At 59.4% G+C, this 27,740-nt stretch overlaps 2 protein-coding genes across 6 annotated transcripts in view; one reads left to right on the top strand and one right to left on the bottom strand.

Annotated features, from left to right (window-relative positions):
• TMPRSS6 (transmembrane serine protease 6) overlaps window positions 1-8,647 on the top strand; it is a 35,103-nt gene extending 26,456 nt beyond the window's left edge. For all 4 annotated transcript variants that reach the window (XM_080659498.1, XM_080659496.1, XM_080659497.1 and 1 more), the window contains 7 exons: window positions 716-814; window positions 1,701-1,814; window positions 3,002-3,118; window positions 3,399-3,567; window positions 5,292-5,563; window positions 7,254-7,390; window positions 7,906-8,647. In XM_080659498.1, the coding sequence (XP_080515624.1) occupies window positions 716-814; window positions 1,701-1,814; window positions 3,002-3,118; window positions 3,399-3,567; window positions 5,292-5,563; window positions 7,254-7,390; window positions 7,906-8,064 (1,067 nt within the window). In that variant the 3' untranslated portion in view covers window positions 8,065-8,647. The remainder of the gene's footprint in view (window positions 1-715; window positions 815-1,700; window positions 1,815-3,001; window positions 3,119-3,398; window positions 3,568-5,291; window positions 5,564-7,253; window positions 7,391-7,905) is intronic.
• Window positions 8,648-9,564: 917 nt separating this feature from the next.
• KCTD17 (potassium channel tetramerization domain containing 17) lies at window positions 9,565-20,332 on the bottom strand. 2 transcript variants are annotated; one of them, XM_080659500.1, is made up of 6 exons: window positions 20,095-20,327; window positions 18,818-18,926; window positions 16,733-16,824; window positions 15,688-15,783; window positions 13,170-13,295; window positions 9,565-10,329 (listed from the first exon to the last, which is right to left on the bottom strand). In XM_080659500.1, the coding sequence occupies exons 1-6, from the start codon at window positions 20,302-20,304 to the stop codon at window positions 10,300-10,302; spliced, it is 663 nt and encodes a 220-aa protein (XP_080515626.1). In that variant the 5' UTR covers window positions 20,305-20,327; the 3' UTR covers window positions 9,565-10,299. The 2 variants fall into 2 exon arrangements, with proteins under 2 accessions (XP_080515626.1, XP_080515627.1); XM_080659501.1 differs by lacking the exon at window positions 9,565-10,329 and adding an exon at window positions 10,921-11,684 and having other exon boundaries at window positions 20,095-20,332.
• Between the last annotated feature and the right edge of the window lie 7,408 nt (window positions 20,333-27,740).

Raw genomic sequence — 27,740 nt, 5'->3', positions numbered from 1 at the left:
CAGCCCCCCGCGGCCCCGCGGCTTCCTCTGGCTTCTGCCATCCCCGCGAGTGCCTAGAGCAGTGGTTCTCAACCTTCCTAAGGCCACGGCCCTTTAATACAGCTCCTCGTGTTGTGGTGACCCCCAACCATAAAATTATTTTCGTTGCTACTTCATAACTGTCATTTTGCTACTGTTATGAATCGTAATGTAAATATCTGTGTTTTCCGATGGTCTTAGGCGACCCTGCTAGCGGTTCTCAACCTGTGGGTCGTGACAATCGGACCATCGGAAAACACAGATATTTACATTACGGTTCATAACAGTAGCAAAATTACAGTTATGAAGTAGCAACGAAAATAACTTTATGGTTGGGGTCACCACAACACGAGGAGCTGTATTAAAGGGTCGTGGCATTAGGAAGGTTGAGAACCACTGGCCTAGAGGCTAGGCAAAGGGAGTGTGTGTATGCATGTGTGCGTGTGAACATGTGTGTGTGTGTACATGCATATGCAGCTTTTTGTGTGCCCATGTGTGCAAGCAAAACAGTCGCGTGTGTTCCCAAGGTATGCACACTCATACATACCTGCGTGTGTGCTGCATGTGTGAGACTGGACATGGGTTCCACATGGACCATCTACACAGCATGTGTACATGTGGGTACAGTGAGGCACACAGAGGCTGCATCTACCCGTGTTTTCCCGATGACACACCCTAACGGCACCCTCCCCCGCAGCGTGTCCTGGGGAGTTCCTCTGCTCTGTGAACGGACTCTGTGTGCCCGCCTGCGACGGGGTCAAGGACTGCCCCAATGGCCTGGATGAGAGAAACTGTGGTGAGCAGTCGGCCTGATGCGCCCTTCCTCTCTCCTCGCCTCCTCTACACCGGCTGAGTAGAGACCCCCACGTGCAGTTCCCAATATCAGCATCCCGGAAGTGGGGTTCCCTCTCTGTGCTGAGATGGCAAGATGGGGGCACAGAATGGGGAAGCAGCCTCCCCATGGGGCAGGGGTGGGGACAAACTGGGACCAGGTCTCCTGACTCCCAGCTCAGGGCTTCTCCCCACCTGGCCATCACCCCCAGCCTCTGTCCCAGCCAGCCAGGAAGGAACCGAGGTGGGGCCAGGAAGGAGAGGCTGTTAAGCAGGGGCAGGCAGATCCTGGGTGACCCAGGGGAGAGCCGCCCATCTCCTTCCTTGAATGGGTTCTCACCCTCCACTTCAGGGGTTCAGACTGGAATTGCCAACTCTAACTAGAGTTGCCCAGCCCTGCAGAAGAGCTCAGGGGCCTGGTGGTCTCCAAGCCTCTTGGAATAACACCTCTTCCTCTGATCCTGATTTGGATCCTCACCATCAGGGCAATCTGTTCTGGTCTGATCCCCCAGACCTCCCTCCTCCTTATCCCATTAAAGTTTTCAACGTGTGGGGAGAGACGTGGAGGGAAGGGCATGTGCCTTTCTCTGGGGTGATCCTGCCTGGGTGCTGGGGAAGCTGCCTCATTTGTAACCAGAACATCTGGCTTCAAGTTCCGGCTGAGCCAGCTGACCTTGGACACATCACTTCATTCCTGTTTTCATCAATGAAATAGGGTATCTCACCTGGTATCTCACTAAAGGAGCTGAAAGAGAGATTTGCCATTGTGAGGTGCAATCCATGTTCTACAGGCAAGGCAAAGCCCCAGCTGTCCCTCTGGCGCCCCCTATCTGCCCCCCGTGTCCCCACAGTTTGCAGAGCCACATTCCAGTGCCAAGAGGACAGCACGTGCATCTCCCTGTCCAGGGTCTGTGACGGGCAGCCTGACTGTCTCAACGGAAGTGATGAAGAGCAGTGCCAGGAAGGTAGGGTGGGGTGTGGCCAGGCGTCCAGAGGAAAACCAAAGATTGGGTCTCAGCCAGACAGCCCAGCCCTTCTGCACGCTTCTTTGGCAAAGGTTTCTGCTCTCTTGTCCAAATACTCACCAACCCATCTGTGTGTATGCCTACATGTCCATCCGTCCATCCGTCCATCCGTCCATCCGTCCATCCATCTTCCGATCTCTCCAGCCAGAACTTGAGTGTATATCCACCCATTTATCCGCCATTGGCCTCCCAACCACCTCCCTACCCACCGAACCATCAATCCACCCATTTGTTTACCCAGCTATCTGCATGTCCACTGTTCCTTCCTCCATCCATGCATCTGTCCACTGATCTCTCCAACTGCCTGTCTACCCATTGGTCTTCACATCCAATCAGTTATCCATCCTTCCAGCTGCTTGTCACTCTCCCTGCTGGACCATCAATCCACCCATTTGCTGGTCTTCCCAATCTCCTATCTGTCTATTGGTTTTTCCATCCATCCAACTGGCCAACCAACACCTGTAGACTACCCAGTGATAGGCGAGGCAGAGGGAGGAAGTGGGAGTAAAAGATACCAGAGATATGATCCCTGCCCTCTGTTGGTAGGAAGACATGATGGGTGGCTCCCGCTGCCCAAAGCCTTCTGGACACTGAGTCCAGTAGCATGGGAAGACCGGAGGGTGGGGAGCGCAGGCGGGGAAGCTTTCTAGAGGAGGCAGGCTTGGAACGGGGCTTTGAGGAGAGGTGACATTCAAAGAGGAGGCAAGGAGACCAGGAGGCGGAGCAGAACGCTCTTCATGTGAAGGCGGCAAGGAGCACGTGGGCGGCTAGGTGGGGCCAGGGCCCGGAGGTCTGCCGGGCTAGTGCAGAGCCCAGTCTGAAAGGGGAGGCACGGTTCTAGGGTTAGGTACCACACCGAAGCGGGAGGCCTGGCCCTGTGGTCGGGGGCCGCCGTCTGAGGGGGAGACAGCCTTGCTCCCAGCAGAACAGTCGGGCAGGCGGGGAGGAGGGCCCAGCTGCCTTCGGGAGCCACTGGAGGAGCCGCAGGGAACCCTCATTGGCTCAAGAGACCCTTCAGCGGTCACCTCCTGGCTCTTCCAGGCTTCGTCTCCCTGGGCCTTGATTGGAGGCTCCCTTGGGCTCGGGGACCCATCCTCTGTGCCCTGCCCCCACCCCCTCTATCCCAGGGGTGCCCTGTGGGACGTTCACCTTCCAGTGTGAGGATCGGAGCTGCGTGAAGAAGCCCAACCCGCGGTGTGACGGGCGGCCCGACTGCAGGGACGGCTCTGATGAGCAGCACTGTGGTGAGCCTCCCTGCCCGGCGGCCCGAGGGCACGGGCGGGTGGGCGGGCAGAAGGCCCTGTCCACCCACTGGGCCCTAGAGCGTGGGAGGGCGGGAGGTGCCCACACTGGAAGCAGGAGATAAAGCTCACCCCGTGTCTATCTGTCTCTCCCACCTCTGCCCCCTCACTCCGTCCTTCATTCTTTCTCTCCGTGTCTCCCTTTGCTCTCCCTCCCCCTTCTCTGCCTCTGTGCCTCACTGGCCCCCCTCCTGCCCCTCCCTGTCCCCCTCCCCACCCCCAGACTGTGGCCTCCAGGGTCCCTCTGGCCGCATTGTGGGCGGGGCCGTGTCCTCAGAGGGTGAGTGGCCGTGGCAGGCCAGCCTCCAGGTTCGGGGCCAACACATCTGTGGGGGGGCCCTCATCGCTGACCGCTGGGTGATAACAGCTGCCCACTGCTTCCAGGAGGACAGGTGAGGGGGGCGTGGAGACGAGACCATAAGAGGGGGGCAGGGAAGGCCGTGCAAGGAGGCCCGGTGTCCCTACGCTCTAAGCACACGGAGCAAAGGCTGGCGAGGAGCCCCCAATGGCTGTTCCACACTTGGGTTCAGTCCTGGCTCCGCCGCAAACATGCTCTGTGGCCCGGACAGGTTGCTCAGCCGCTCTGTGCTCTCCTTTCGGTATCTTGTTTTGTTTTTCAATATATTTTTATTGATTTCAGAGAGGAAGGGAGAGGGAGAGAGAAACATCAGTGATGAGAGAGAATCATTGATCGGCTGCCTCCTGCACGCCCCCTACTCGGGATCGAACCTGCAACCCAGTCATGTGCCCTGACCAGGAATATACCCATGACCTTCTGGTTCATAGGTCGATGCTCAACCACTGAGTCATACCGGTCGGGCTGGCATCTTGTTTGAAGTTAGGTCAGCCTTTCACTCACTCACTCACTCTCTCATGCAGCCACTCGGCAATGTGTTGTGCTCCTGTACGCGCCAGGGGCAGCGGCTGACACTGGGGTACAGCAGAGAGCAGACCCCTCTCCTCCAGGCACACCTCCAAGGGGACATCTCACCCTGCCTCACAGACATCTTCCCCGCGTGCATGGTGCTGGGCTTACAATGTCCCCCCTTTCACCCCGGATCTATCTTCTGGGTCCCCAGACCCCTCCCCAGCATGGCCAGCCCTGGACTCCTCTCCCCACACCCCCTCTTCCGCCCTGGGGCTACTCAGTCCCCAAACAAGGACTTGGCACCACAGGTGTCCCTCCTCCTACATCAGAGCCGGACAGAAGTCTGTCCTCCGGCGACCCCTCACCACTGCCCATCCACACTGGGCCCCGCACCCAGAGCCTCTCCCTTCCACACCCTCGGCCCAGGTTCCCTGGAGGCTCTTCCTGAGTGCGGTCCGACCACACTCTTTTTCACTCCACCTCTGGCTCCCCTCTGCCCAAAAGGTAAAGAAAGACCTGGCCGCTGACCTGGCCTCCAGGGGTCTGCGAGGCCCAGTCTGCGATCCCTCCACACTCACCCCACCCCACCCCACCCCCCCATCCCAGGGAGGACTGACAAGTCTCAGCGGTTCCCAGCAGCCCCGCCTACAAAGCACACAGATAGAAGGAGAGGCCCTTGTCAGGTGCTGGCACTCTGTTCTGTTTTGTTTTATTGATTTCAGAGAGGAAGGGAGAGGGGGACAGAGCTGGAAACATCAGTGATGAGAGAGAATCATTGATCGGCTGCCTTCTGCACGCCCCCCACTGGGGATGGAGCCCACAACCTGGGCATGTGCCCTGACCAGGAATCAAACCATGACCTCCTGGTTCATAGGTCAACGCTCCACCACTGAGCCACATCGGCCAGACCCCAACACAATGTTAATATTTTTACATAGTCTTACTACATCCCCCCGGAAACCTGAGTAGAAGGTGCTATTCCCATTTCACAGATAAGGAGACCTGAGGCTTAGAGAGGCACACACACATCTAGGAACGGATGGAGCTGGGGCTGGAACCCAGGCCGGCGGGCTCCAGAGTGGACAATGAACACTGTACCAGCCTCCAGCTACCTGGCCTCACAGAGCAGGAGGGGATGGGTGTGGGGACCATGTCTGGGGGAGGGGGGTGAAGCCGGCTATTCTAAGGGTCTGACATAGGAAAGGCAACTGCTGACCGGACACCCACCCCCCATCCCCCCGCCCCCAGCATGGCCTCCCCGGCGCTGTGGACGGTGTTCCTGGGCAAGGTGTGGCAGAGCTCACGCTGGCCGGGCGAGGTGTCCTTCAAGGTGAGCCGCCTGCTCCTGCACCCGTACCACGAGGAGGACAGCCACGACTACGATGTGGCCCTGCTGCAGCTGGACCACCCCGTGGTGCGCTCCACCGCCATCCGGCCCGTCTGCCTGCCTGCGCGCTCCCACCTCTTTGAGCCGGGCCTGCACTGCTGGATCACGGGCTGGGGCGCCCTACGAGAGGGGGGTGAGCAGGCCTTCGGGGTGGGCCTCCCCCAATGTCTAGCCTAGAGGGGGCGGGGCAAGGGGCCCAGGGCTCCACCCCTGAGGCCTTGCAAGTCCCAGGAGTAAGTCCGGTTGGATTTCACAGAACAAAACCATCTTTTACTACCTGTGGGCTCCTGCCCTCCTGCCCTCGCCTTCCTCCTGGAAGGGCTTTTAAGGAGATCTGATGTCATGGGAGGTCATCTTGGTTCTGTGTGGGGCAGAGGGGCAGGCCAGGGGCCCCACAGTCTACAGGCAAGCTCCAATCCTCTGCTCCTTGGAGTCGGAGTGGGAAAGTGGACGGGTATATGTGTGTGTGTGTTGGGCGGCAAGGCAGGAGAGGTTTCTAATTAAGGTTTGATTTTAGGGGAACATTATTTAATTTAATCCACGCGATAACCCTAGGGTGAGTAGTATGGCCCCATTTTATGGATGGGGAAACCAAGGCTCGGAGACATTTAGCTGTTGCCAAAGACACACAGCCAGAGAGGGCTGGAGCAGAGACTGGATCCCAGGACTGCCTGGCCCCAGAGCCCATGCTGTTCCTGTGACGGCCTCTCAGGCACAGGGGTCCCTCTTCTTCCTGCCTAACCTGACCGGGGCAGCTGTCCTGGAGGCCGCCTCAGTTCTGTGAACCAGGCCTGGGCTGGCAGAGCCCCAGCCATGCCCTTCCCTCCATGGTGGTGGCTTTTAGAAGGTGTACAGGGATTTACAATGTGGAGGCAGCACTGTCAGAATCATTCGTAAATGAGGAAACAGGCTCGGGTGAACGGTGACTTCCCCAGAGGACGATGGAGAGCAGTGGTAAAGCAAAGGCTGGCTCCCTCGCTCATCCATTCACCCGTCTTCATCCTATGGCACATTTAGGAGCAGCTACACTATGCCAGAGATGGAGTTGGGCTGAGGGGTGTGAAGAGGGAAAGAGCATTCGCTGGGGAGGCAGTGCTAAGAGCTGACCTGGGCGGGCAGGTGCAGGCAGCCCCAAGGCAGCGTCCAGGGGAGGGGGCTGGGCTGAGGGAGGAGCGTGAGCTGGCAGGGCCCTGCGGAGGGGGGAAGCATCCCCAGGAAGGCAGCGAAGCCAGCGGGAAGGGAAGCGGGCAGGCAGCTGGGTGAGGACCTGCGGGCAGGGAGCTGGGTAAGGACCCGCGGGCAGGACCTTGCCCTGTGCTTTAGACCCACCCGAGGGCATCGAGAGAAACACAGATGGCCGCCCTCCCGGGGGGAACAGGTCTGAGGGAGACCAGGCACAGCGCACGTTGGAGCTTCCTGGGGTTCCATACACAGCCCTCGAGCCTCGCGGAGAAGCGCTGGGTTGGAGGGGCAGATGCTGAGATTTAGAGGGCGCGTGGAGGGGTCAGACATGTGCTCTGGAGAATCCCCGGGGCTGTCACAGAGCAGAGGGGAGGCAACACGGGCCTCAAGCAGGAGGCGGAAGGGGAGGAACAGCTGGAGAAGACACCCGTCCAGACAGGCTCTGGGCAGGGGCTCTGTGCCCATGGGCCACACAGGGGAGGAGCTTGGAGTGACCATGGGGCGGAGGTGCAGGGGTGGGCAGGGCAGGAGAGGGGCTCCTGGGATGCAAAGGGAACAGTGGAAGGAAGGGTGGGGACTCCTGGGCGCCTTGGATCTTCTCACCTCTGCCCTGTGGCCTTGACCCCGCGCGCGCCGGGCAGGCCCCATCAGCAACGGCCTGCAGAAGGTGGACGTACAGCTGATCACGCAGGACCTGTGCAGTGAGGCCTACCGCTACCAGGTGACGCCCCGCATGCTGTGTGCCGGCTACCACAAGGGCAAGAAGGATGCCTGCCAGGTGACTCCTGGGGCTGGGGGTGGGGGGCGGGGGGGCGCGACGCCCACGTCCCCCAGGGTCTGGCCCTGTGCTTACATCAGCTTGCCCCCAGCAAGGTGGCAATGGCTGTCCCCGCTTCACAGATGACAAAACCGAGGCTCAAGGAGGTTGAGGGACTTGCCCCAGGTTGTAGGCCACAGATCAGAAGAGACTGTGGTAGGCAGGCAGGTCTGAGGCTCAAACCCAGTTCTGCTCCTCGCTCACCGCAAGGCAGTTTGCCCGAGGTGACACAGGAGAGCGGACTAGGAGCCCCCAGGAGGAGGCAGAGGTGGACGGGGCGTGTGGACACCCCCCCACCCCCCGCCAGTTCCAGGCCAGTCAGGACACGCTGGAGGCCAGGCCGAGGTCCGGGGAAGCCGAGGCTTCAAGAGGGAATGCAACCTTGCTGTCACTCAGAAACACCCAGCAGCCAGCACCCTGCCCTGGAAACGGGCACCCTGCCCTGACGCAGCCCTGTCTCTCCTCTCCCCTTTCAGGGCGACTCGGGCGGCCCACTGGTGTGCAGGGAGCCCAGTGGCCGCTGGTTCCTGGCGGGGCTGGTCAGCTGGGGCCTGGGCTGCGGCCGGCCCAACTACTTTGGCGTCTACACCCGCATCACAGGTGTGATTGGCTGGATCCAGCAGGTGCTGACCTGAGGAGCTGCCCCCTACAGAGCTGGGGCCACCTCCTGTACTCAGGGCCCAGGGCACCCATCAGGCGGGAAACAAGTATTCTGGGGCAGCGGGGCCCTGCGGAAGCCAGAGTGGCATCTTGCCCCCCAGCCTGCTCCCTGGCATCACCCCAGAGAGCACAAGCAGGGAGGAGCGCCCGCAGTGGGTCACCAGGCCTCCCGATTCTCTCCCTGTCGTCTCCCCTGCTAACTCGGGGGAACTGCTCAGCAGTGAGGATGTGGCTTCCAGGTCCCAGTAGGAGTGTCTGAGCCCCATACCCCACCTCCACCCCCTCCAGTACAGAGGCTGCTTGGGGGCACCCACTCCAGAGAGCATATTCCAGACTGTGACACCCCCGGCCTAAGTAGAGAGGTGGGGGTGGAAGGTGCCCCTGAGGAGGGGCCCTGGGAGCGGAGGCCGCCAAGCAGGCCAGCTGCCACTGTGAGCCAAAGGGGGGTGGAGCCTGGGTCCCGGTTCTCGCCACACCCTTCCCTGCCCCTGGGCCTCCCGCCCACTCTCAGCTGGAGGTGAGCTCAGCTGCCTGGAATAAAACCTCTGGTCCAAGGCCCTGTTTTGCAGATTGAATGCGGCCCTAGGCACCAACCTCAGCAGGGCTAGGGAGGGGAAGGAGCTGGCCAGCGGGGGCGGGGACGGTCCTGGCAGGGCAGGAAGGAGAAGCCAGAGTCTAGGCCAGGCGTCCTCAAACTACGGCCCGCGGGCCACATGCGGCCCGCCGAGGACATTTATCCGGCCCGCCGGGTGCCGCTGCCTGTCCTGCTTAGCAGCCGACTCGTCCCGGGCCCACAGTGCGCATAGGAATTTGTTCATAGTTTTTTTTTTAAAACTATAGTCCGGCCCTCCAACGGTCTGAGGGACAGTGAACTGGCCCCCTGTTTAAAAAGTTTGAGGACCCCTGGTCTAGGCTCTAAGAGAAGGTGGGGCAGGTGCCTGGGTGTTTCTATTTCCTGGGACTTGGGGCAGAGGATAGAGCAACAGGGAGGGGTGGAGGCGACCTAAAGTTGTCATAGCAGGGAGCAGGGGTGTCCTGAGGGTTGGGATGGAGCAGGGGTGGCCTCGAGCAGCAGCGTGAAGCCAGCCAGCAGAGGGTCATGTGAACAGTGGGCTGAGGCTGGGAAGTGGGAGGCAGGGAGCCGGGCACGGAGCACCTGGTCTCCTGGCGCCCAGCTCCCCGCCCCTCAGCAGCCCAGCTGGCCTGGCCTGGAAGTCGCCTGGTCCAACCCCTGGCTTCAGATGAGGAAAAGGGGGCCCAGAGAGGGGTGGGCACCAGCAAGGCAAGACTGATGCCCTCGAGGTCTGGGCAGAGGATCCCGCCAGGAGTCCCCTCCCCCCATGGGGAGTGACACACAATAGGGCAGGGTCCCTGGGGTTTAGGAAAAAGCCCGTTACCTTGGGGTCACCATCCCACCTTGAGTTTAGCCGCAGCCCCCAAAAGTGACCCAGAGAAAGAGGGAGGCAGCCAGGCCGCTGTTTCCTCAGATTTTATTACATGGTGGTGCAAACACAGCTGAGAGGTACCCCGCTGGGAGTCAGACACAGCGGCCCTGACAGAGGAATGGCCCCCTTCCCGTCTCCCCAGGTCCTAAGTGGCCTCACCGGCGCTGCTGAGCCACTGCCTGCCCGCTCCTGGCCTCGGCTCTGTCCACAGCAGTACAGAGGGTGGGAGCGGTCCAGGGGAAGGCCGAGGGCCACCCCGCCCCTCCATCCCCCACCAATACCGAACCTCATCTGGAACTACACTGTCCTTCCCCCTCGAGGGAAGGGTGAAGGGGGCCGCCCTGGGTCTGGCACTTACTCCCTGAGGGAGGGCTTTCTGAGACCCTGCACCTCACAACAACCCTGTGAGGTAGGTGGGGGAAGAGAGAACCCATTTGACAGACAGGGAGGCTAAGGCTCAAGGAGGTGACGTGACCGGGCCAGGAGGGATTGTATCCGCCATGCAGCTGGGGGTCTCAGGGGAAGGGGCGTAGGGGCCTGGGAGACACAGCTGGACAGTGCCACACTTTGGCCACAGGCAGGCGGCTCTGCCCAGGGGTGCCAGGGCCCACCAGGGAGGCAGGGGTAGGTCACAGCCCCACAGGTGTAGGCAGAGGTGGCAGTGGGCAGAGCACTTCCTCCACCTTGAACTGGGGGCCCACCCCATGGTACAAAAATAAAGGACTTCAGATCGGAACCCCAAGTGCCTGGAGGTGATCTGGGGCCTCACATCCGGGTGCCTCTGGCTTGTAACAGCTAGAAAATAAGAGGGAAAGGCAGGGGGGCAGGTGTGGGGTGGTCAGAACACCGGGAAAGGGATGGGGGGGGCGGTGAGGAGGGTGATGGGGGGCCAGGAGGAGGACAGAAAGGAGATTGAAATGGAGGGAGGGGTGGGGAGAGAGGGAGAGAGAAAGAGGTAGGTGAGTCGCAGGGTCCCTTATGGGAAGAGGGAGGGGGCTGAGGCCCAGAGAAGGTGGATTCAGACAGAGCCCAGGAGGAGGGGAGTAGGAAGGGGGCCCAGCTCCCCTGTCTGGGAGCCCCACACCCCATTCTGGGCTGGTGGTAGCTGCCTACCTAGGAGGCCAGTTTCTGCCAGAACTCTGGCCAGGGGGTCAAGGCCCAGAGAGGCAGGTCAGAAAGCAGTCCTGTCCCCACTTTAGAGGAACAGTGACTGGCCCCAAGTCACCGAGCAGGCAGGCAGACTGGGTGGGGGCTTTTCTCGCCGCACGCGGATCCCTGTAGCCGGCTCTGGCTCACTCCTCAGAGGCCCAGGGAACCCAAGCGGCCTGTCCTTCCCTCCCCGCAGAGACGGGGAACCCAGGCCCCGAGGCTGTGAGGCAGGAGCTCATGGGCAGGGGGAGGCCAGGGCATCTGGCTTGCATCCCCCGCTCCTGCCCAGCCTGCTCTGGCGCTGATGGGCAGAAGGCACAGTGTCCACCCCTAGCTTCCTTCTTCTCTCACAGCCTCATATCCAAGGCCAAGATCAGCTGAGATACTTTGGTGAGGGGAGAAAAATCAGCCAGAAGTTTGGCCCAAGTCCAAGGAACAAGATCTGAGCACCCTCCTGGCTTCTGCCCTCCCTCCAGCTCCGCCAAGCTACAAACCGGGGGGTGGCGCTCTGGGGGTGGGCGAGGGGCTGAGGCCCTCCCTGCACACGCAGCCTCAGGTCTGAGGGGTGCAGACAGGAACCTGCAAGGAGGAAATGTGAGGAGGCGAGGAGGTGAGGCGCTGGGGCCGGGTGGCCCAGCCTCAGAGGTGCCCAGTGGTGTTGGCAGGCCCAGAGGAGGTGCAGCTGCACCCCTCCTCCCCAGGCCAGGAGGTAGGATCTGCCAGGAGGGATGCAGGAGGCGGCAGGCAGGATGCTCTGAGATGCAAGGCTGGGGCGCCTGGGTGGAGGACGCGGGAGGCTGGGACCAGGGTGGCCCCGGGATGGAGGCGTGAGCAGGCAGAGAGGAAACCCGGACAGGGGCAGAGAGGGAAGAGGCAGGGTGCAGAGATCCAGGAGGAAGAAGAGGTGGATGAAGATGAGGCAGGACCTCCAGCGGGAAGCTGAGGAGGAGGAGGCGGTGGTGGGAGGGAGAAAAGGTTAGCGAGATCCTGAGATGACTGGGCTGCAAAGAGAAAGTGAGAGAAGGGATGGTTATGCAGGTGAGGTGCCAGGCAGGCGGCTGAGCTAACCCTGGCGGCCCGCCCCCCAGCAGCCCTCGGCCCCCCAGTTCTGCGCTGGCTCCAGCAGGGAGCAGGCGGGAGGCTCCGGCTTGTGTGAGCAATCATTCTCCTCGGGGGTTGGCTGCACCTTTCTCCTGTGTATCTGCCTCCACCTGCACCTGTTCCACCTCCACCTCCTCCTCCTCCTGCTGCTGCTCCTCCTCCAGCTGCTCCTCCGCGCTCTGTGGACCAGCCGGCGGACCCAGGGAAGAAAGAGTGGAGAACTAGCAAGGGGCCTGCGGGCGGCTGTCCCCACGGGCCCCAGCTCAGGGCGGGCAGTGGGCTAGATGGGCCAGGAGAGGGGAGGGCTACAGCAAAGAAGCTGGGCAACTGGCCAGGCCCCTGGGAAGCCTGGGCGGGGCTGGGAGAAACCAGCTCAGGAAGGGCCAGTCTGGCTGCTGGCATAGGGTGCAGGCTGGGCAGGGGGAGAAGGGGGCTGGAGAGGGTGTGTGACTGATGGCAGTGTGGCTGGGGTGTCCGTGAGGGACACCTGGGAAGGCTTCACTTTGGGAGGGCTGCCCGAGTTGAAATGAGGCCGGGGAAGACCGGCGCGGACACAGCCCAGTTCTGGGCTGCCAGCAACAGGCGCCGGCCCAGGGGCAGGAGCGGAAGGCTCACCGCGCACCCCTGCAAGGCAGCACCAGCCATCGGCCGGAGCGGGGTGGTGGGCAAGGGAAGTCCCAGGCTAGGGAAGGCAGACAGACAGACAGGAAGCCAGAGTTCATACGTCTCCAAAGCACAGGGACAGACCCCAGAAGGAATGGCCTCCCTTCCTCCCCGCCTGGCTTGCTGCCTGTCCCACTGGCCCTATGGAAGGCGCCTGAGGCTTGTGACCAGCTGTGGGTCCAGGGTGGCAGCTGAGGCGGCCTCAGAGGCCAGGGTGGAAACACAGGAGCCTGGGAAAGGGACACGGCTAAGAGATTGGGCTTCCCCACCCCGGCCCAGGCCAGCTGGGGACATTGGCCTGCCCCTGGGAATAAACGGGCCATTAGGATCCCAGAAGCTCTAAGCTTGACGGCACCACAGACAGGATGTGACCTACCCCCCTCAGTTCTCAGACAACACAAAGAAGGTGCCGAGGGGATGGGACTTGTCCAAGATCACACAGAGCGAGGCACATCATGCCAGACGCCTGGTCCAGGGCACCCTCCCCCTTGTGGCCACCATTCAAGTGGCATCTAAATCACTCTTGCCGCGGCCTTCGGATGGTCCCATCTCACTGTTCCCCAGCCTGGGCCTGGGTGACCAGCATGAGCAGACAGGACCGTGGGTGGCATGGGATGGATGGCGTTGACTATGAGGGGGGTTATGCGTGTGCAGCGGGAGGGAGAAAGAAGAAGCAGGGATGGCAGGGGGTCAGGGAGGAAAGCGGGGAGGCTGGGGCTCACCTTGGTTTTGCGGCTGGACTCGGAGCTCAGCCCGTGGGGGGAGCTGTGGAGCTCCTTGGACACCACGCACAGGAACTCTGCCTGGTCCTCACCGCTGTAGTTATAGGAGGAGCCGATGTTCACCAGCTACAGGGTGGCCACAGGGAGAGAGATGATCAGTCCAGTTGGGGGCAGTGCGGAGGGAGGAGGTGGGCATCGGCACTCGTCAAGATACCAACGTGTGCCCTGGCCAGTTTTCTCAGTGGTTAGCGCGTCAGTCAGCGGACCGAAGGGTGTCGGGTTCGATTCCAAGTCAAGGGCAAGTACCTCGGTTGCAGGTTCAACCCCCAGCCCCTGGTTGGGGCACATGCGGAAGGCAACCAATGGATGTGTCTCTTTCACATCAATGTTTCTCTCTTTTCCCCCTCCCCCTCTCCCTCCCTTCCACACTCTCTAACAAGCAATGAAAAAAATACCCTCAGGTGAGGATTAAAAAAAAAAAAACCACCAACTTGTGTCCTGATCTGGCTGTTTTGCTCAGATGCATCCCTGGGTTTCCAGGATTTCCAGAGAGCAGCTCTGGGCTGCGTGTCCAGTCTCCTCCCCGCCCCCTCTGCGGCTCTGGTGTGCTTTCAGACCAGCCTCCCTGCCGGGCTGGGCCTGTCCCTGGAGGAAGGCAGTGGCAGCACTGCTGCTCCTCCCCAGCCCCACCCTGGCCCGGCCCAGCCCAGATCTGGCAGGCCACTTCCTAAAAGCAGGCCTGTAATGGGCAGGCTGCCCTTCTGTACCAGATGAGGCTGACACAGCCCTGGGACCAGGTGGGCATAGAATCTTCTGTTCACTCTTAGAAGCAGAGGTAGGACAGGTTGCCCACTGCTCAGGCCAGACCAGTCGCCCCTGGCCTGCTGGCTCAGCCGCTGAGAACACATGCAATGACCAAGGACTCCCGTGGGCTCTCAAGGGCAGCCCTACACCCACCGGCCCCTCCGGCTGACAAAGACCCTGAGCCTGACGGGCCTCCCTCGGCCCAGGGACCCTCCTCCAGCAGCAGAGGAAGTACCAGGCGACCCATCGACAAGGCTTGGGGAGGGGGTGCCCTGCTGAAAGGCCCACAGCCAGGACGAGTGAACGGGAGTCAGAACCTGAGGTCCCAAGGCCTCTCTAGGGTCTTACAGACTTAAATACGTCTGACTATTTGCACGATGCCAGCTCCTTCCAATGGCTCGAGTCCACCCTGCACGAGGGACTTGATCAGTGGTCCTTCTAATCGCACGACAGCGCTACATCACAGGCTAGGAAACTGAGGCGCAGTGTGGAGAGGCGACTTGCCCAGTCACACCGCATGTCCCTGGTGAGGCCTACATGTGAATCAGGCCTCTGGCTCCTGGAGGGGGCTCCTTCCTCCACACGGCCCGGCCACCGCAGGGAGCCCAGCCTTCTCCCTGCTCCAGCCTCCCCCAGGGAGCGTGCGTGAGGGTGTGGATAAAGGGCTAGCCAAACCCTCTCCTTCTCTAAGGGTCCACCTGACCTCGGGCTGGCACTGGCTCTGTTCCTCTGGAACCTGAGACAGGCGGGACCTCTGCTTTATGACTAGGCCAACACCACTTGGGATGGGAAGCCTGCCTCTGGCCTGGGAGGAACTAGAGCAGCCGTGGGCAAACTACGGCCCGCGGGCCGGATCCGGCTGTTCTATCCGGTTCTCTTGCTCTCCCCTCCGCTCCTTTACTTTGAATTTATATTAGTTCACACAAACACTCCATCCATGCTTTTGTTCCGGCCCTCCGGTCCAGTTTAAGAACCCATTGTGGCCCTCGAGTCAAAAAGTTTGCCCACCCCTGGTCTAGAGGTTACTATAAATTCCTCAGGCGGAGCCGCTGCTGTGGGCTTCTCTGAACGTGCAGATGACTGTGGCGGGGCATGTCACGGGCCGGGACCCTGGCAGCTGTGCGCATGGAATTGTTCCGGAGGTGTTAGCCCCAGGTGGACTCTGCTCACCCATGTGGACCTCAACTCCTGCGCCTGAGCTGTCACTCGGGGGCCGGAGGCTCGCTCACACTACTGTGGAGACTAGCCCCCCGCCGCTGTGAGCACGGAGGATACCCAGAAATGCCTGCAGCAGGTGGGGCTTCTACCCTCTCTCGTCCTGGTCCGTCAGCTGCCAACTGTGGCCTTTCCTGGTTGTGTTTACTTTAAATATGTTTTTATTGATTTCAGACAGAGGAGGGAGAGGGAGAGATAGAAATATCAATGATGAGAGAGAATCATGGATCGGCTGCCTCCCACACGCCCCCCACTGGCGATTGAGCCAGCAACCCGGGCATGTGCCCTGCCCGGGAATCAAACTATGACCTCCTGGTTCATGCACTGACTCTCAACCCCTGAGCCACGCCGGCCGGGCTGATCTTGTTTACTGTAACTTAAGAGGACCCCCTCAGGTGGGGCAGCAGTATGAGACCCAAGGCTGGGGCTACAGGAAGGGAAGGGCCTACTTTGCCTGGAGAATGGGAGGCCATGGTCACAGTCCCCGCCCCCAGCCCACCTGCTCAAAGCGCCAGCCATCAGACATGGTGGAGACCATCTGCGTGAGCTCCTCCTCCTGGCACTGCAGCACGCGGTACACGTGCTTGGGCGGGACCTGCAGGCAGAAGAAGGGCAATGTGGAGGGCACCCAGGAGGGGGGTGAGCACCCGCCTTCCCCAGTCTCTTCTGTCCTCCCACACCACATACCCGAGAAGGAGAGGAGGAGGGGAGTGGCAGGATGGGAAGCTGGGAGCCAGGTTCCGAGTGCTGACTATATGACGGGCACTTGACATTCGTGATCTCGATCCTTCCAAACACTCTGTGAGTTATGGGGTTTTCATGAAGGCTCAGAGACGGTCAGTTACTTGCCCAAGGTCACCCAGCTAAAGAGTGGCAGAGCCAGGACTGTGATACAAGAGGGAAGGGACGGGCCTGGGGGACATTCTGGGTCACTAACTGAGGCAGGCCCTCCAGGAGACATGCACGGAGCCTCCCCCTCAATCTGGGCCTAGGAAAGGGTGCCTCACTGCCTGTTCCCCACCTCCGCCTCGCCACCAGGGCGGGCCGAGCATCTCGCAGCTCTTCCTACTGACTGGCCACTGAGGCCCAGGGTCCACGCTCAGAAATGCCAGCTCCACAGCTGTGCTGGGCTGTGCCCGCCAGGGGACCGGCTGATGTCACGAAATAGATGATTGACTAACCCTGTGCCGTCCCCCGAAGGGACCCTACCTCCACGCTGACCTCATTTTGCCTGAGGAAGGGAAGGGGTGGGCAATTCTCAGCATCTCTGTATCCCACCAGAGGGATCCAAGGTCTAGAGAGGGCATGCGTGGCCCCAGGCCACACAGCGAACAGATCCAGGCAGGGAAGAGCCAGTGTTTAGCTCCCAGTCTGGGGCTCTGCTGGGCGGTCTGGGAGCTGGACAACTCCCCTCCCTTACAGGCCCGCTGGGACTCCCTAAGGCAAACACTGTTCCGCCTCCCCCCTCCTTCCTCCCGCCTCCCTCTCCCCATCACCAACGGCTCTGGCCACGGGTGCGGCCCTGCTGCTCCCTGCTCCCTGACCTGTGTGACAGGGTAGTCCTTCTCCTCCATCCGGTCCTTGATGATGCGAATCAGCGGGCCGATGTTGTAGAACTCGGCTTCCTCCAGGACCCCTGGCACAGACAAAGCCGTCCCGGGTCACTCCCGCGGCTCCCATTCTTCCCGTGTCCCCTCCTCCTCCAAACCTACCTCCTGCTCCAGTCACACGAGGGTGACGAGCATCTCTTGAGTTCAGGGGTCAAGCAAGAGGGAACATCTCCTTCCTTGCATCCCACGCTCTCTGTGGAAGGGGCGAGATACTGCCGCTCAGCAGCCCGACATCTCTGCTGGGCCGAGCATGGTGACCGAAGGGGGCCTGCCAGTCCCCTGATCTGGGGGCTGCTCTGGGCTGTCACGAGGCAGCAGGCTCGCTGGGACTGGGCCCTGACATGCCACAGTGAGAGGGGCCCTGGCTGACCCCGTTCCATGATGCCCAGTGCCAGGCGCTATGCTCGGCATTTTCCACTCTTTATTGTGGTTAGTTCTCAGAACTAGGAGTAGGCACTTCTATCGCCCCACAGAAGAAATGGGGAATCTGAGAGCCAGCAAGAGAAGCAGCTTGTCTAAGACCCCAGAGCCCCTAAGCGGCAGAGCCGAGATTCACACTCAAGCTCCTCGGACTTCAGGGCCCCCTGTCAGTGCATAGTCACTGCGCATGTGCGCGCCCCCGTCCCACACTTCCCAGTCTGCAACGCCCCTCCTGTGCTCACCGCGGCCCTGGGGACACAGGGAAGCAGGCATTATCGTCCCCATATTGTTAAGGGAACTGAGTCTTAGAGACTAAGTGGTCACCTCTCCAGTGAAGTGGAATGGCCCCCGCCCTCTGGACTCCCCTAAGCCCCTTCAGGGCAGGGACCCCTCTGATTGTTTCCTTGACCGGCCTCTGGGCTCCCTGCTGTCCCCGGTGCCCACACAGCACCTCACACAGAGTAAGCGGGCAGCGAGTGGCGCTGCATCAGCGCCCGCGTGGAGCCCTGCGGAGGACGGACAGCTAACATTGCGTCACCGGCCCTCTGGTGCCAGATGCTGCGCTGCGTGACGCACTTGTTTTAGCTCCTTTCAGCAGCTCAGCCAGGTGGGTGCTGCTGTCACCCCATGTCACAGATGCGGCATGAAGGCACACAAGGATAAGCGACTCTGCCAGTGTTACACGGCCACTAAGTTTCCTTCCAGATTCCCCACCGCCCACATGGGGCCCTCACCCTGTCTGAAGGCGCTGGGCGTGGCCAAACTTGGAGAAACCCAGAACCTAAAGGTAAACAGGTGTTGGCTGAGCCGCGCTGGAGTGTTTACGCCTCTCCCCACGGAGCTGCTCCTGGGCCCAGGCCACGCCCACGGTACCTGCCAGTGTCTATGGGGGGCTCTGATTTTGAAGTCCTGGGGACGCACTAGGGAGGAGGGTGCTAGACACCAACAGGCTACGCGCACGGGGACTCATGGCATTAGCTGTTGGAAAATATGCTTTCACCTGTGTAGATCACATGTACATGTCACATACACGTGGAGACTCAGAAAGGAGAAGTGACATGTCCAAGCTGGCCTGGCCAGCCACACCCTGTGCCCCAACAAAGAGTTGACGTGGCACTGACTGTGCCAAGAGGCCCCCCCCCCCCCCCCCCGCTCCCAGGCACGGCTTCCCCACCTCCACCACCCACAGCCAGCACTGTGTTGCAGATGTTGCCGAATCGGGGGGAAGAGCTTCCCACTCCACCCACCTGCTGACGGCAAGCCCTCACCAGGCATAGGAGATACTGGGTCACCCTGCCCAGCTTCAGCCCGTTCACACCCAGAAAGCAGGAGAAAGGGCATCCCTGCCCACAATGAAGGCTGCCAGCCTCGCTGGCTCCCTCTGACCTCTGCCTGAGGGCACCCAGTGGGAGCTTAGGCTGGTCAGCCGGGCAGAGCCCCTGGGATTCAGCCCTGGCATGAACGGGAAGAGGCAGGGAACACAGAAGAAAGCAGATGTCGCTCCTGGCTTGGAGGCATGGCTTCTGACCTCCACAGAAGGCCTGGCAGGCTGCAGAGGGCAGGGCTAGTAGGCCCGGCCGGCCCCCTGGACCAACTCACCCTCCTCAGCCATGTCCTTGTCCAGCACCAGCTTGCCATGCCGGAGGAAGTTCAGGATGGGCCCGAAGTAGGTGGGGTCACGGTCAATGAGGTAGGCCCCGGTCTCATCCTAGAGAGGTGAGGGCACAGGCTATGGCAGGAGAAGAGTCAGGCCTCCCCCTGCCCACCCCTCACGTCGGGCCCAGTAAAGGATGGGAGGGAGGGAAGGAGTGAGAGCGTAGAGTCTGCTCTTCCCTGGAACGAGATAGCATGATGGAGCCGAGAGGCTCCGATCCTGCCTCTGCCTTTTCCTGGCTGTGTGACCTTAGGTCAGTGACTTGGCCTCTCTGAGCCTCACTCCTCTCCCCCATAACGAGGGGTCACTGTGAGCATCCGGTGAGGTCTCAGTGGCACCCAACCCAAAGTAGGGATCAGGGATCGTCCCTCTTAGAGGCTGTTCCCCTGAAGCCAGCCCTACACTGTCTCCAGCCATCCGGGGTGTTCGCACGTTTCCAGAGGAGCCACTATCTCAATGCTCACCCTCAGCCTGCAGGGGGGCAGGCAGGCAGCGGCACAACTCTGCAGAGAGCCAAGAGCATCAAGAGGCGAGGGACTTGCCCAAGGTCACAGCATCAGATGGTCAGGAAAGGGGGGAGAAAGGAGCCTTAGAGGCATCTCCAACCAGCCTCCTCGGGTCACAGACAGGAGGCTGAGCCTGGCGCAGGAAGGGTCCGACGCGGGTCACGCAAGCAGTTTACAGCAGAGCGAATGGACCGCCAGACGTGGTGCCTGCCAGGCAAGCACCGCTCCCAGATGAAGCCCAGCTCAGAGGGCAGCCTGGGCCTCTCTACCCAGCTCCCTGCACACCCAGGCCTCCCATTCCCCAAGAGGCCGGGAGAAGCAGCCGCAGGCACTCCTTCGCCAGGGAGAAAGTCCCGTTTGGGGAGGACTGAAGGCCCTACGTGTCTGCCTGTCCCCAAAGCTCCCAAGGCGCGGGGAAAGCGGGCTCTGATCCACCAGCCTCCCGGGGTGGGAGCCCAGGGCAGCTCTCTAAGCTCCAAATGGCCGTTGCCTGGCGTTGTGCGGTTTCCAAGGCAATGGGAACAGTCCTCACTCTGGATCCACTTCCTCCTCCCCGCCTCTAGCCGGTTCTTCCCGCCTCCGGCTCTTAGGAAATAAAACCTGCCGGCTTCCCAGCCCGGCTGGCGTGCCAGGCCGGACAGACCCGATTCCAGCAAGCTGACCCCCCTCCCCCGCGCCTCGCCTCCCCGGCCCACTCCGCCCACCGAGGGCCTCACCCGGTCAGACTGCAGCTCTTCCCCCTGGCACAGGCGGCTGAGGAAGGACTTCTGCTCCCGGCACAGCGTCTGCCGGGTGGTCAGGAACACGGTGCCCCCCACGTTGAGCCGCACCCACTTGCTCCAGCCGCCCGCAGCGCGGCCGCCTGCCCCCGCCGGCGGCGCTGCCTCCCCGGCCTCCATCCTCATTTCTGGCAGCGGCTTCTGCATCCTCCCGGCTCCCGGGGGCTGGAGGCGGGTAGGTACTGCGCGCGGGGCATGCCGGGAGCTGTAGTCCGTGCCGCCCGGAGCTGGGGCGCCCGGGTGAGGGTCTCCGGATACCAGCAATTTGCCTTCCCCCAGCCCTGCCCTACTTTGCCCTTCCTGGGAGACCCACAAACCGGGTCTCCTGAAGAAGCTCATTGGCCAAATGACTGTGTGTTTGGGGAAGGTCAAGTTAAGGGTCACTGGGGAAATAGTGAGTGATAACCCCAAATCAGCAATCCTCCCATTTGTTCTCCACATTATTGATTCCCCTTTGTCCACAGTGGGCATCAAACAGATGATAAATATGGGGAAGAAATGTTTTCCTCCCAGAATTCCCATTCTATTCCCTGTATGGGTTTTCTAATATTGTTTCATTCTGCCTTTGAGTGTGTTGGGGAGGGAGGGGGAGTGAAGGAGGGGTATTGGGGAAGGGAGGGGAGCTGGTTCTTTCCCCATGTGTTCTTTTCAACATATTTTTTATTGATTTCAGAGAGGAAGGGAGAGGGAGAAAGAGAGATAGAAACATCAATGATGAGAGAGAATCATTGATCAGTTGCCTCCTGCACGCCCCCTACTGGGGATCCATCCCACAATCCGGGCATGTGCCCTGACCAAGAATTGAACCGGGACCTCCTGGTTCATAGGTCGCTGCTTAAAGTTGATTGAGCACCCACTGTATTCCAGATGCTTCATGTTATTCACTGAAACTCTCAGCAGCCCTGTGAGGCTGTCATTACTGTACCCATTATACAGATGAGGGTTCAAGTGAGGCGACCTCCCTGACTCACTGCTGGTGACTGGCAGGCTGGCACGAACCCACATGGTTTCCAAGTGCATTTCCACCAGCGAGGCCCCTCTCCCGCTTCCCTGCCGTGGATTGTCAGCGCTCCTTGGGCAAGATGTCTAGGGAGGCAAAGTGGATGGGGCACTGGATCAAAGCCTGGAGAACTGGGTTTCATCCTGACTTTTGTAGGATGAGGTATGATGCGAGGGAAGGAGGGGCTGGTTGTGTGGACCCCTTTCTGAGCCGGCTAACAGCGGTGGGACTGACATTGTGGGTACTGCAGGGCGGGGGTAGAGGGGCAGCTCCTAACGCCACCTGGGACCAGGGAGGCACAGGGGCTGGAGAGGAAGCGGTCCTCCTTCACTTCCTCTCCTTTTCCATGCGGCAGTGCTGGTCTTAGACTAAGGCGGAGGGCACGGAGGCCCCCCTCGTCGACCCCAGTGTCACACACACAGGCCCCACACACTGGGCAGCCTGGCCCTGTGCTGGGGAAAGGCTCTCTGTCACCACCCAAGGCTCTATATTCTCCTTCGAGCCTTTCCTCTTGGCAGGGAATAGGTCACAGCTGCTGGGCTGTTGCCCAAGGACTCACCAGCGTGTTCTAGACCGAGTCCTCTCTGAACCTCAGCTTTCCCTTTTGGAAATTGGGGATTAGAGTAGTCCTAGAGCAAGGTTGTGAAGATTAAAGTATGAAGTGTCTGTCCAACACCTGGCACAGTCCCTGGTTTCAGTACATTGAATGGAGGCACCAACGGATGAATGAGGGAAGCGGGGTACAAACTGGTCTCGAAAGACCAGCAGCGCCCCCGGTGCTCAGTGAGCCCTCCGCCGTTGTTAGCTGCAACAAAGCTAGAGCAGGAAATACTTTTAAAAATCAACTTAGAGTGTTGCAGGCAGGGAGTGACCTGGTCAGATTTGCAACTTAGATCGTCTTGGGGCTGAGCCCCGTGCCAGGGCTCATTGCCATCCAACACAGGAGCTGCCCTGCGGATGGTGGCCCAAGGGGTGTCCGTGGAGGCTGAGCCAGCACCTTTGGTTTCAAAGTAGAGGGAGGAGCTTTGACTGAGCCAGTCTCGCCCCCTCCTTTCTCAGAGTCCCCACCCCATCCCCCAATTCCTGGATACCGGTGTCCCCTCGGCAAGTATCTAAAATATTCCCACCCGAAGCAACAACCGCACCGATGAGGGCCTCAGCTAAGAACCAGGTGGCAGGACCCACGGCCCTTAAATAGAGCTGACAGATGCCACCACATCCTTGCCTCTGGCTGGGTTTTGTCTGGAGGAAGCCATGTTTCGGTGGCAGGGATTACCCACTGCTAGAAAAGGGCTCCTGACCCCTTTGTCCCACCAGCCATGATTCAGTGCCATCCCTATTCGTTGAGCAACAACTATGTGCCAGACACTGAAACCCAGAGATGAAGAAAGTCGTCAGGTGGCCCCTGGTCTAGAGGGGGCCTCTGTTTGGGGCGGTGGGAGCAAGAGGCTTGGACAAAACTCAGAATCCCCGACAGTCCTGTTTGTACCCACACACGGACGTTCTTCGGAGCTGTTTGCTGTTCTTCCCCATTCAGAGGATAAAGGCAAACATTCCTCAGATGCTTTCTGGGGTAATGGCTATCCTGGAGGAGAGCCAACCTTCCGCGGGTTACACTGCCCCCTGCTGTCCCCTCCTGGGAAGAGCAGATGCCTTTTAAAATGGCTCTGAATTCGGCTGGAAAGTAAGCCGAGAGAGAAGGCTCCCAGGCAAGGATGCCAGCCGGGCTTGGTGGCTTGCTATCTGGGTGGCTTGGGAGCGTCCCTTAACCTCTCTGACCTTCATTTCTAAGTTGAGAAGGATAATAGCTCTGACCAGCCTCCTCCGGGGACCCCACTATTCCAAGCAAGCGGCCCTCTGGCTCCTGCGGCGGTCATCCCACAGCTTGAAACAAGAATCACAAGAACCAGGATTCTGCTAACCATCCCCCTGGGCCTCTTGACCCCCCACCCTGCTGCCAGAGAGTCTGAACCGAGCATTTTTGTGGATTATCTCTTTCCCAGGCCTGGATCCCTCCCAGCCCAAGAGGCCCCAGAATCCAGGACACACAGGTCTAGCTCCACAGATGGCTTCCTTGAAACCCCTTTTATAACCAGACAATCGATGGGTCCATGCCGCCAATTAAGCAGAGACAGGATTGAATCATATATGAACATTTTTTCCAATACTGCTGGCAGCATAGGAGAGCAGCAGGTCACCCACAAGAATCTGCTCTGCAACTAAGTTGCAAATAAGATTGGCAACTTAGATCATCTTGGGGCTGAGCCCAGTGCCAAGGCTCATTGCCATCCATCACAGGAGCTGTCCCCCCCCCACCCCCCATAGACCAGCTACTTATATAGGGTAGGACAAGGATTACATGGAGGAGTAGGGATTACAGGCATGGGGAAATAGGAGGCTGGGGGTGGCCGGACTCCATTGTTTGGGCAACAAGGTTGTTAATCCTTCCATGATAACAGGCAGTTCTTGGAGGAGAATGGACCGCATTCCAAGGTTGACTCCCAGGTCCTGGGGGTGTACAACTCCCAGCCAGGTCAGAATGTCCTTTCTTTAACTGACACAAGGCAACCACGGTTTCCAGAGCATGATTAATATTTCCCATAACTATAGCTAGTCCCCAATATTCTATTTTTGCCCCTAACACTCTCACTCAGTCTGCAGAGGAGGGAGGTGCCTCCCCCGCCCCCCCCCCCAAGGCAGGGGAGGTAAAGTGCCACAGCACCCAACCCTGCTTCTAGAGAAAGCCTTGTCCGCCGTCCAGCTGCTCCCGCTGGCCTCTCTCACGTCTCTGCCATAAGCAGGAGGTGTGTGGTCTCCTAAGTTTCTAAACTAGATCTTAACCACCTTGGCTGAAAGAACCACTTCAGATGGTCCAGCACCTTGTTTTAGAACGTGGGTGCAGTTAGCAGCCCTAGCTGAAATGGAGTCAGAAAATCCTGTGTTTAAAAATAGCATTTTGTTTTGAAGTAATTTCAGGCTTAGAGAAAAGTTGCAAACACATCCTGTTTTCCATCAAACGTATTTATCTCAATAATTTTAGTGTTCGTTGATGATTCTTGCTGTAAAAAGTATGACTATGCAGATTGCCCAATTGTTATTTTTCTGTTTCCAACATCCCTTCTGCATTTATTAGGTGGCATTCTATTCTAAGGGAGATATTTTCCTTCTCATTCATTCATTTATATCAGAATGGACTATCAGATTCCTATTGGATTCTATGGGTTATAATCTGTTACTATTAATATGTCCCTCAGCTGAGGCCAGGAGGAGAACCATGAATAAGATGTTACCCACAAGGGCATTCGGGCCGGCCCAGGGGGGCAGGAGTGGGAGCAGGACAGGACATTCGTCACAGTAGTGATTCATTGATATTGTGCCGGGCTCTGTTCTCGGTGCTTTGTATGAATCTGATTCTATGAGGCAGGTACTGGATTATCCCCATGTCACAGATGAGGAAGTCAAGGCACCGGCCCACACCCAGAGCCGGGGAGCAGGAGGGCCCGATGCCTCCAGGGGCTGTGCTTTGAACCCTATCCCCCTGCTGTGTCTTTACATGGAGCGAGGAGTCACAGTCCGGGAATTCCTAAAGGGGCTGTCAGTCCTGGCAGAGGGGCCTCTGAGACCCAGAGCCACGGCTCCCCCTCTCCTGTTCTGTGTGGCATGTCTCCGATACTCCGCACTGCACCTGTCACAGTCTGTCAGCCACCCCTCACCAGGCCGATTCCCCCCAAGGGTCTGCCTTCATCCTCCATTGCCGCAGATCCTGGCACGAGGCCTGTCCTTCAGGGTGGACTGAAATGGAGGGGTGGGACAGGCTGTGTCTGTGAGCGCCTTGGGCATGATGGGCAGAGGACCGGGACCAAGGCAGTGGGAATAGAGGTGGAAATCCAGAGATCTCAGTGCTGACTGGCTGTGGATAAGGCGCGGGGGCGGGGGGGGGGGGGGAGATCCTGGAGAACTGCCAGGACTGGGCACAGGTGACCCTGCGTGGTGGCCGTGCACGCAGTCAGGGAATGTGGGCTGAGGAGCAGGCAGTGGACACAGGGATCTGAGTCCAGCCAGAGCTGCAGGCCCAGACTCTATCCCCGGCTCAAGACAGTGGTGAAGCCACTGGGATGGGTGGCATCGTCCAGAGAGCGGGCCCACCTAGAAGCAGGTGGACACTCCGGGAGCGTCAGCAGGGCTGACCTGAGACAGTTGCGAGGACGCGAGCCCCGGGAAGGCACATCAGTCGGAGCCATTTAGTTCAGGGCAAACAGTCCCTGAAGGCATCACTGTGCAATAACGTGGTGAAACAAAGCCTTGGAGCTCAGGCGGCCTCTGCGTACTGTGTTCCACGCCCTCGCAGCTTAATACGTTAAAGATTTCGGTGCTTAAAGTGATCAAGTGTCAGTTAACCCGAAAACTTCATCTCCTCCAGATGACCCATTCGCCAGGAGTTAAGGCTGAAGCTCCGCTCTGCTTCCATACCTGGGTGGTTCCAGTGGGAGCAGCACCTTATATTGTTCTCAGTTTTACCCTATTTGACAGCACACCCACCATCACAAACACGTCAGGGCTGAGTTTGCTCCCATTTTTCAGAGGAGACCACGGAGGCCCTCGCCAGAAAGGTCCAGGAGGCAGACCTGGGGCCTTGTGCGGAGTTGACTCCAGTGTGGGGCAGGGGCTTCCTCAGGCCGTGATCCCTCAAGGAACGACCCAGGGAATGGCCGTATTCCAGAACACCTGGTGAGACAAGGTTGGGAAACTTCCAACGGCCCAACACAGAGTGGGTGCTCGGCAAATATTTGCCAAGGGGACAAAAATTTCATCACCTCTGTTATCTGGCGTTGCAAGTTCCCGCCTGCGGTGCCCGGGAGGCCAGGCCTCTGTGGTGAGTGGCTCGTTATTCCGGAGTTCAGGCTTGCCAGAGGCAGGGGGAGCTCAGGGCTCGTCAGCTCTGTCAGGTTCCAGCCGTGGGCAAACTATGGCCCATGGGCCGGATCTGGCCCGTTCGGCTGTTCTATCCGGCCCGCGGAGCCGAAAGAGCGGAGGGTTCTCTTGCTCTCCCCTCCGCTCCTTTACTTTGAATTTATATTAGTTCACACAAACACTCCATCCATGCTTTTGTTCCGGCCCTCCGGTCCAGTTTAAGAACCCATTGTGGCCCTGGAGTCAAAAAGTTTGCCCACCCCTGGGTTAAACCCAAGTTCTGAGAACCCTGGAAGGCACGGCTCCACTTTCCTTCTCCCACCTCTAGGCTTTGCTCCTCTGAACCTGTCCAGACCCATGAGGACCTTCCCAGGAAGAAAATGCCCTGGCTCAGCCTGGGCACCTTGCTGGGGGTGAGCTGGGGAGACACTTGGCCATCATACATGAGCGTGTCATGCGTGTTTCCAAACCCCGAGTTATACTCCATTCTTCCCTGATCTTGAGATCTGGAAAACCACTGCAGGCAAGGCCCCTCGGAAAGGCTCCTACCCGGAGAATTCTAACTCCAGTGACATTCCTCTCTTGAGCAAGCCGTGTGCCCTTAGGCCAGGGGTGGGCAAACTTTTTGACTCGAGGGCCACAATGGGTTCTTAAACTGGACCAGAGGGCCGGAACAAAAGCATGGATGGAGTGTTTGTGTGAACTAATATAAATTCAAAGTAAAGGAGGGGAGGGGAGAGCAAGAGAACCTGATAGAACAGGATCCTGCAGGCCGTAGTTTGCCCAAGGCTGCCTTAGGCAAATCACTCAGCCCTCTGAGCTTGCCTTCTTGCTTGTGAAATAAGTCACTTCCCCCTTCTCTCTGGAAATATGACAAGACGGGCCCGTTTTTCTCCCTGGCTGGGAAGCTTTTCCGGGCAGGAACCCAGTTCTTACATTCTCCTCCTCCTCTGCCCCAGTGCCGGAGTAGAGGAGGCACTCAACATGCTGAATAAGTAAAAGGCTTTTAAAAACTAATAACTGCGCCTGTTTACTCTGTGTCTGGCACCAGTTTCTATGGTTCTCTCATTCAATCCCCATATTGCTCTAAGAAGGTACTCTTACTCCCATTTTAAAGGTGAAGAAATCAAGGCTCAGAAATGTGTCCAAGGTCAGACAGTTTTACATGGGGTAGCGGAGACAGAAGCCAGATCAGAACCTCACATGTGTCTGAAGACAAACCTAGCTGCCTGAAGAGGCCGGGGCATTCCTGGGAGAGAAAGTGAGGCTGGTCTGAGACCAGCACAGAAGGAAAGTTTCTTAGCTACTAGCCTGTGCCTGCAGGGTCAGTGGTCCCTCCACAGAGCCCCCTGTCTGCACTGCCCCTGGCTGCTGTGGTCCAGTGTCCTCTGCTCCTACAGCAGTGGTTCACCTGGGCATGTCTGGAGATGGCTTTGATTGTCACAACTAGTGGGCCCACAGACATCTAGTGGGTAGAGGCCAGAAATGCTGCCAAACATCCCACAGGACCCAGGACAGCCCCAGGAACAAGGGTGATCCGGCCCAAAGGTCACAGAGCGGAGGTTCGCAACCCTGAGCTGGAAAGATGGGACTCCTGGTCTGAAATCCCTTCTTCTGAAGTGCGTATTATTCCCATCACAGATGAGGGAGCCGAGGCTCAGCAAGGTTGGGA

This window comes from Plecotus auritus (genome assembly GCF_963455305.1).
Source record: "Plecotus auritus genome assembly, chromosome: 3".
In the NCBI taxonomy this organism is placed as follows: Eukaryota; Metazoa; Chordata; class Mammalia; order Chiroptera; family Vespertilionidae; genus Plecotus; species Plecotus auritus.
This window is presented reverse-complemented; position numbering and strand designations above follow the sequence as displayed.

Excerpts from the sequence above, each read along its gene's own strand:
- KCTD17 (XM_080659501.1), bottom strand. The coding sequence starts at position 20,304 with ATGCAGAAGCCGCTGCCAGAAATGAGGATGGAGGCCGGGGAGGCAGCG. Across the intron at positions 18,927-20,094 it reads AAGAGCTGCAGTCTGACCGG|GATGAGACCGGGGCCTACCT; the intron begins GTGAGGCCCTCG and ends TCACCTCTCTAG. Across the intron at positions 13,296-15,687 it reads ATGGCTGGCGCTTTGAGCAG|CTGGTGAACATCGGCTCCTC; the intron begins GTGGGCTGGGGG and ends GCCACCCTGTAG.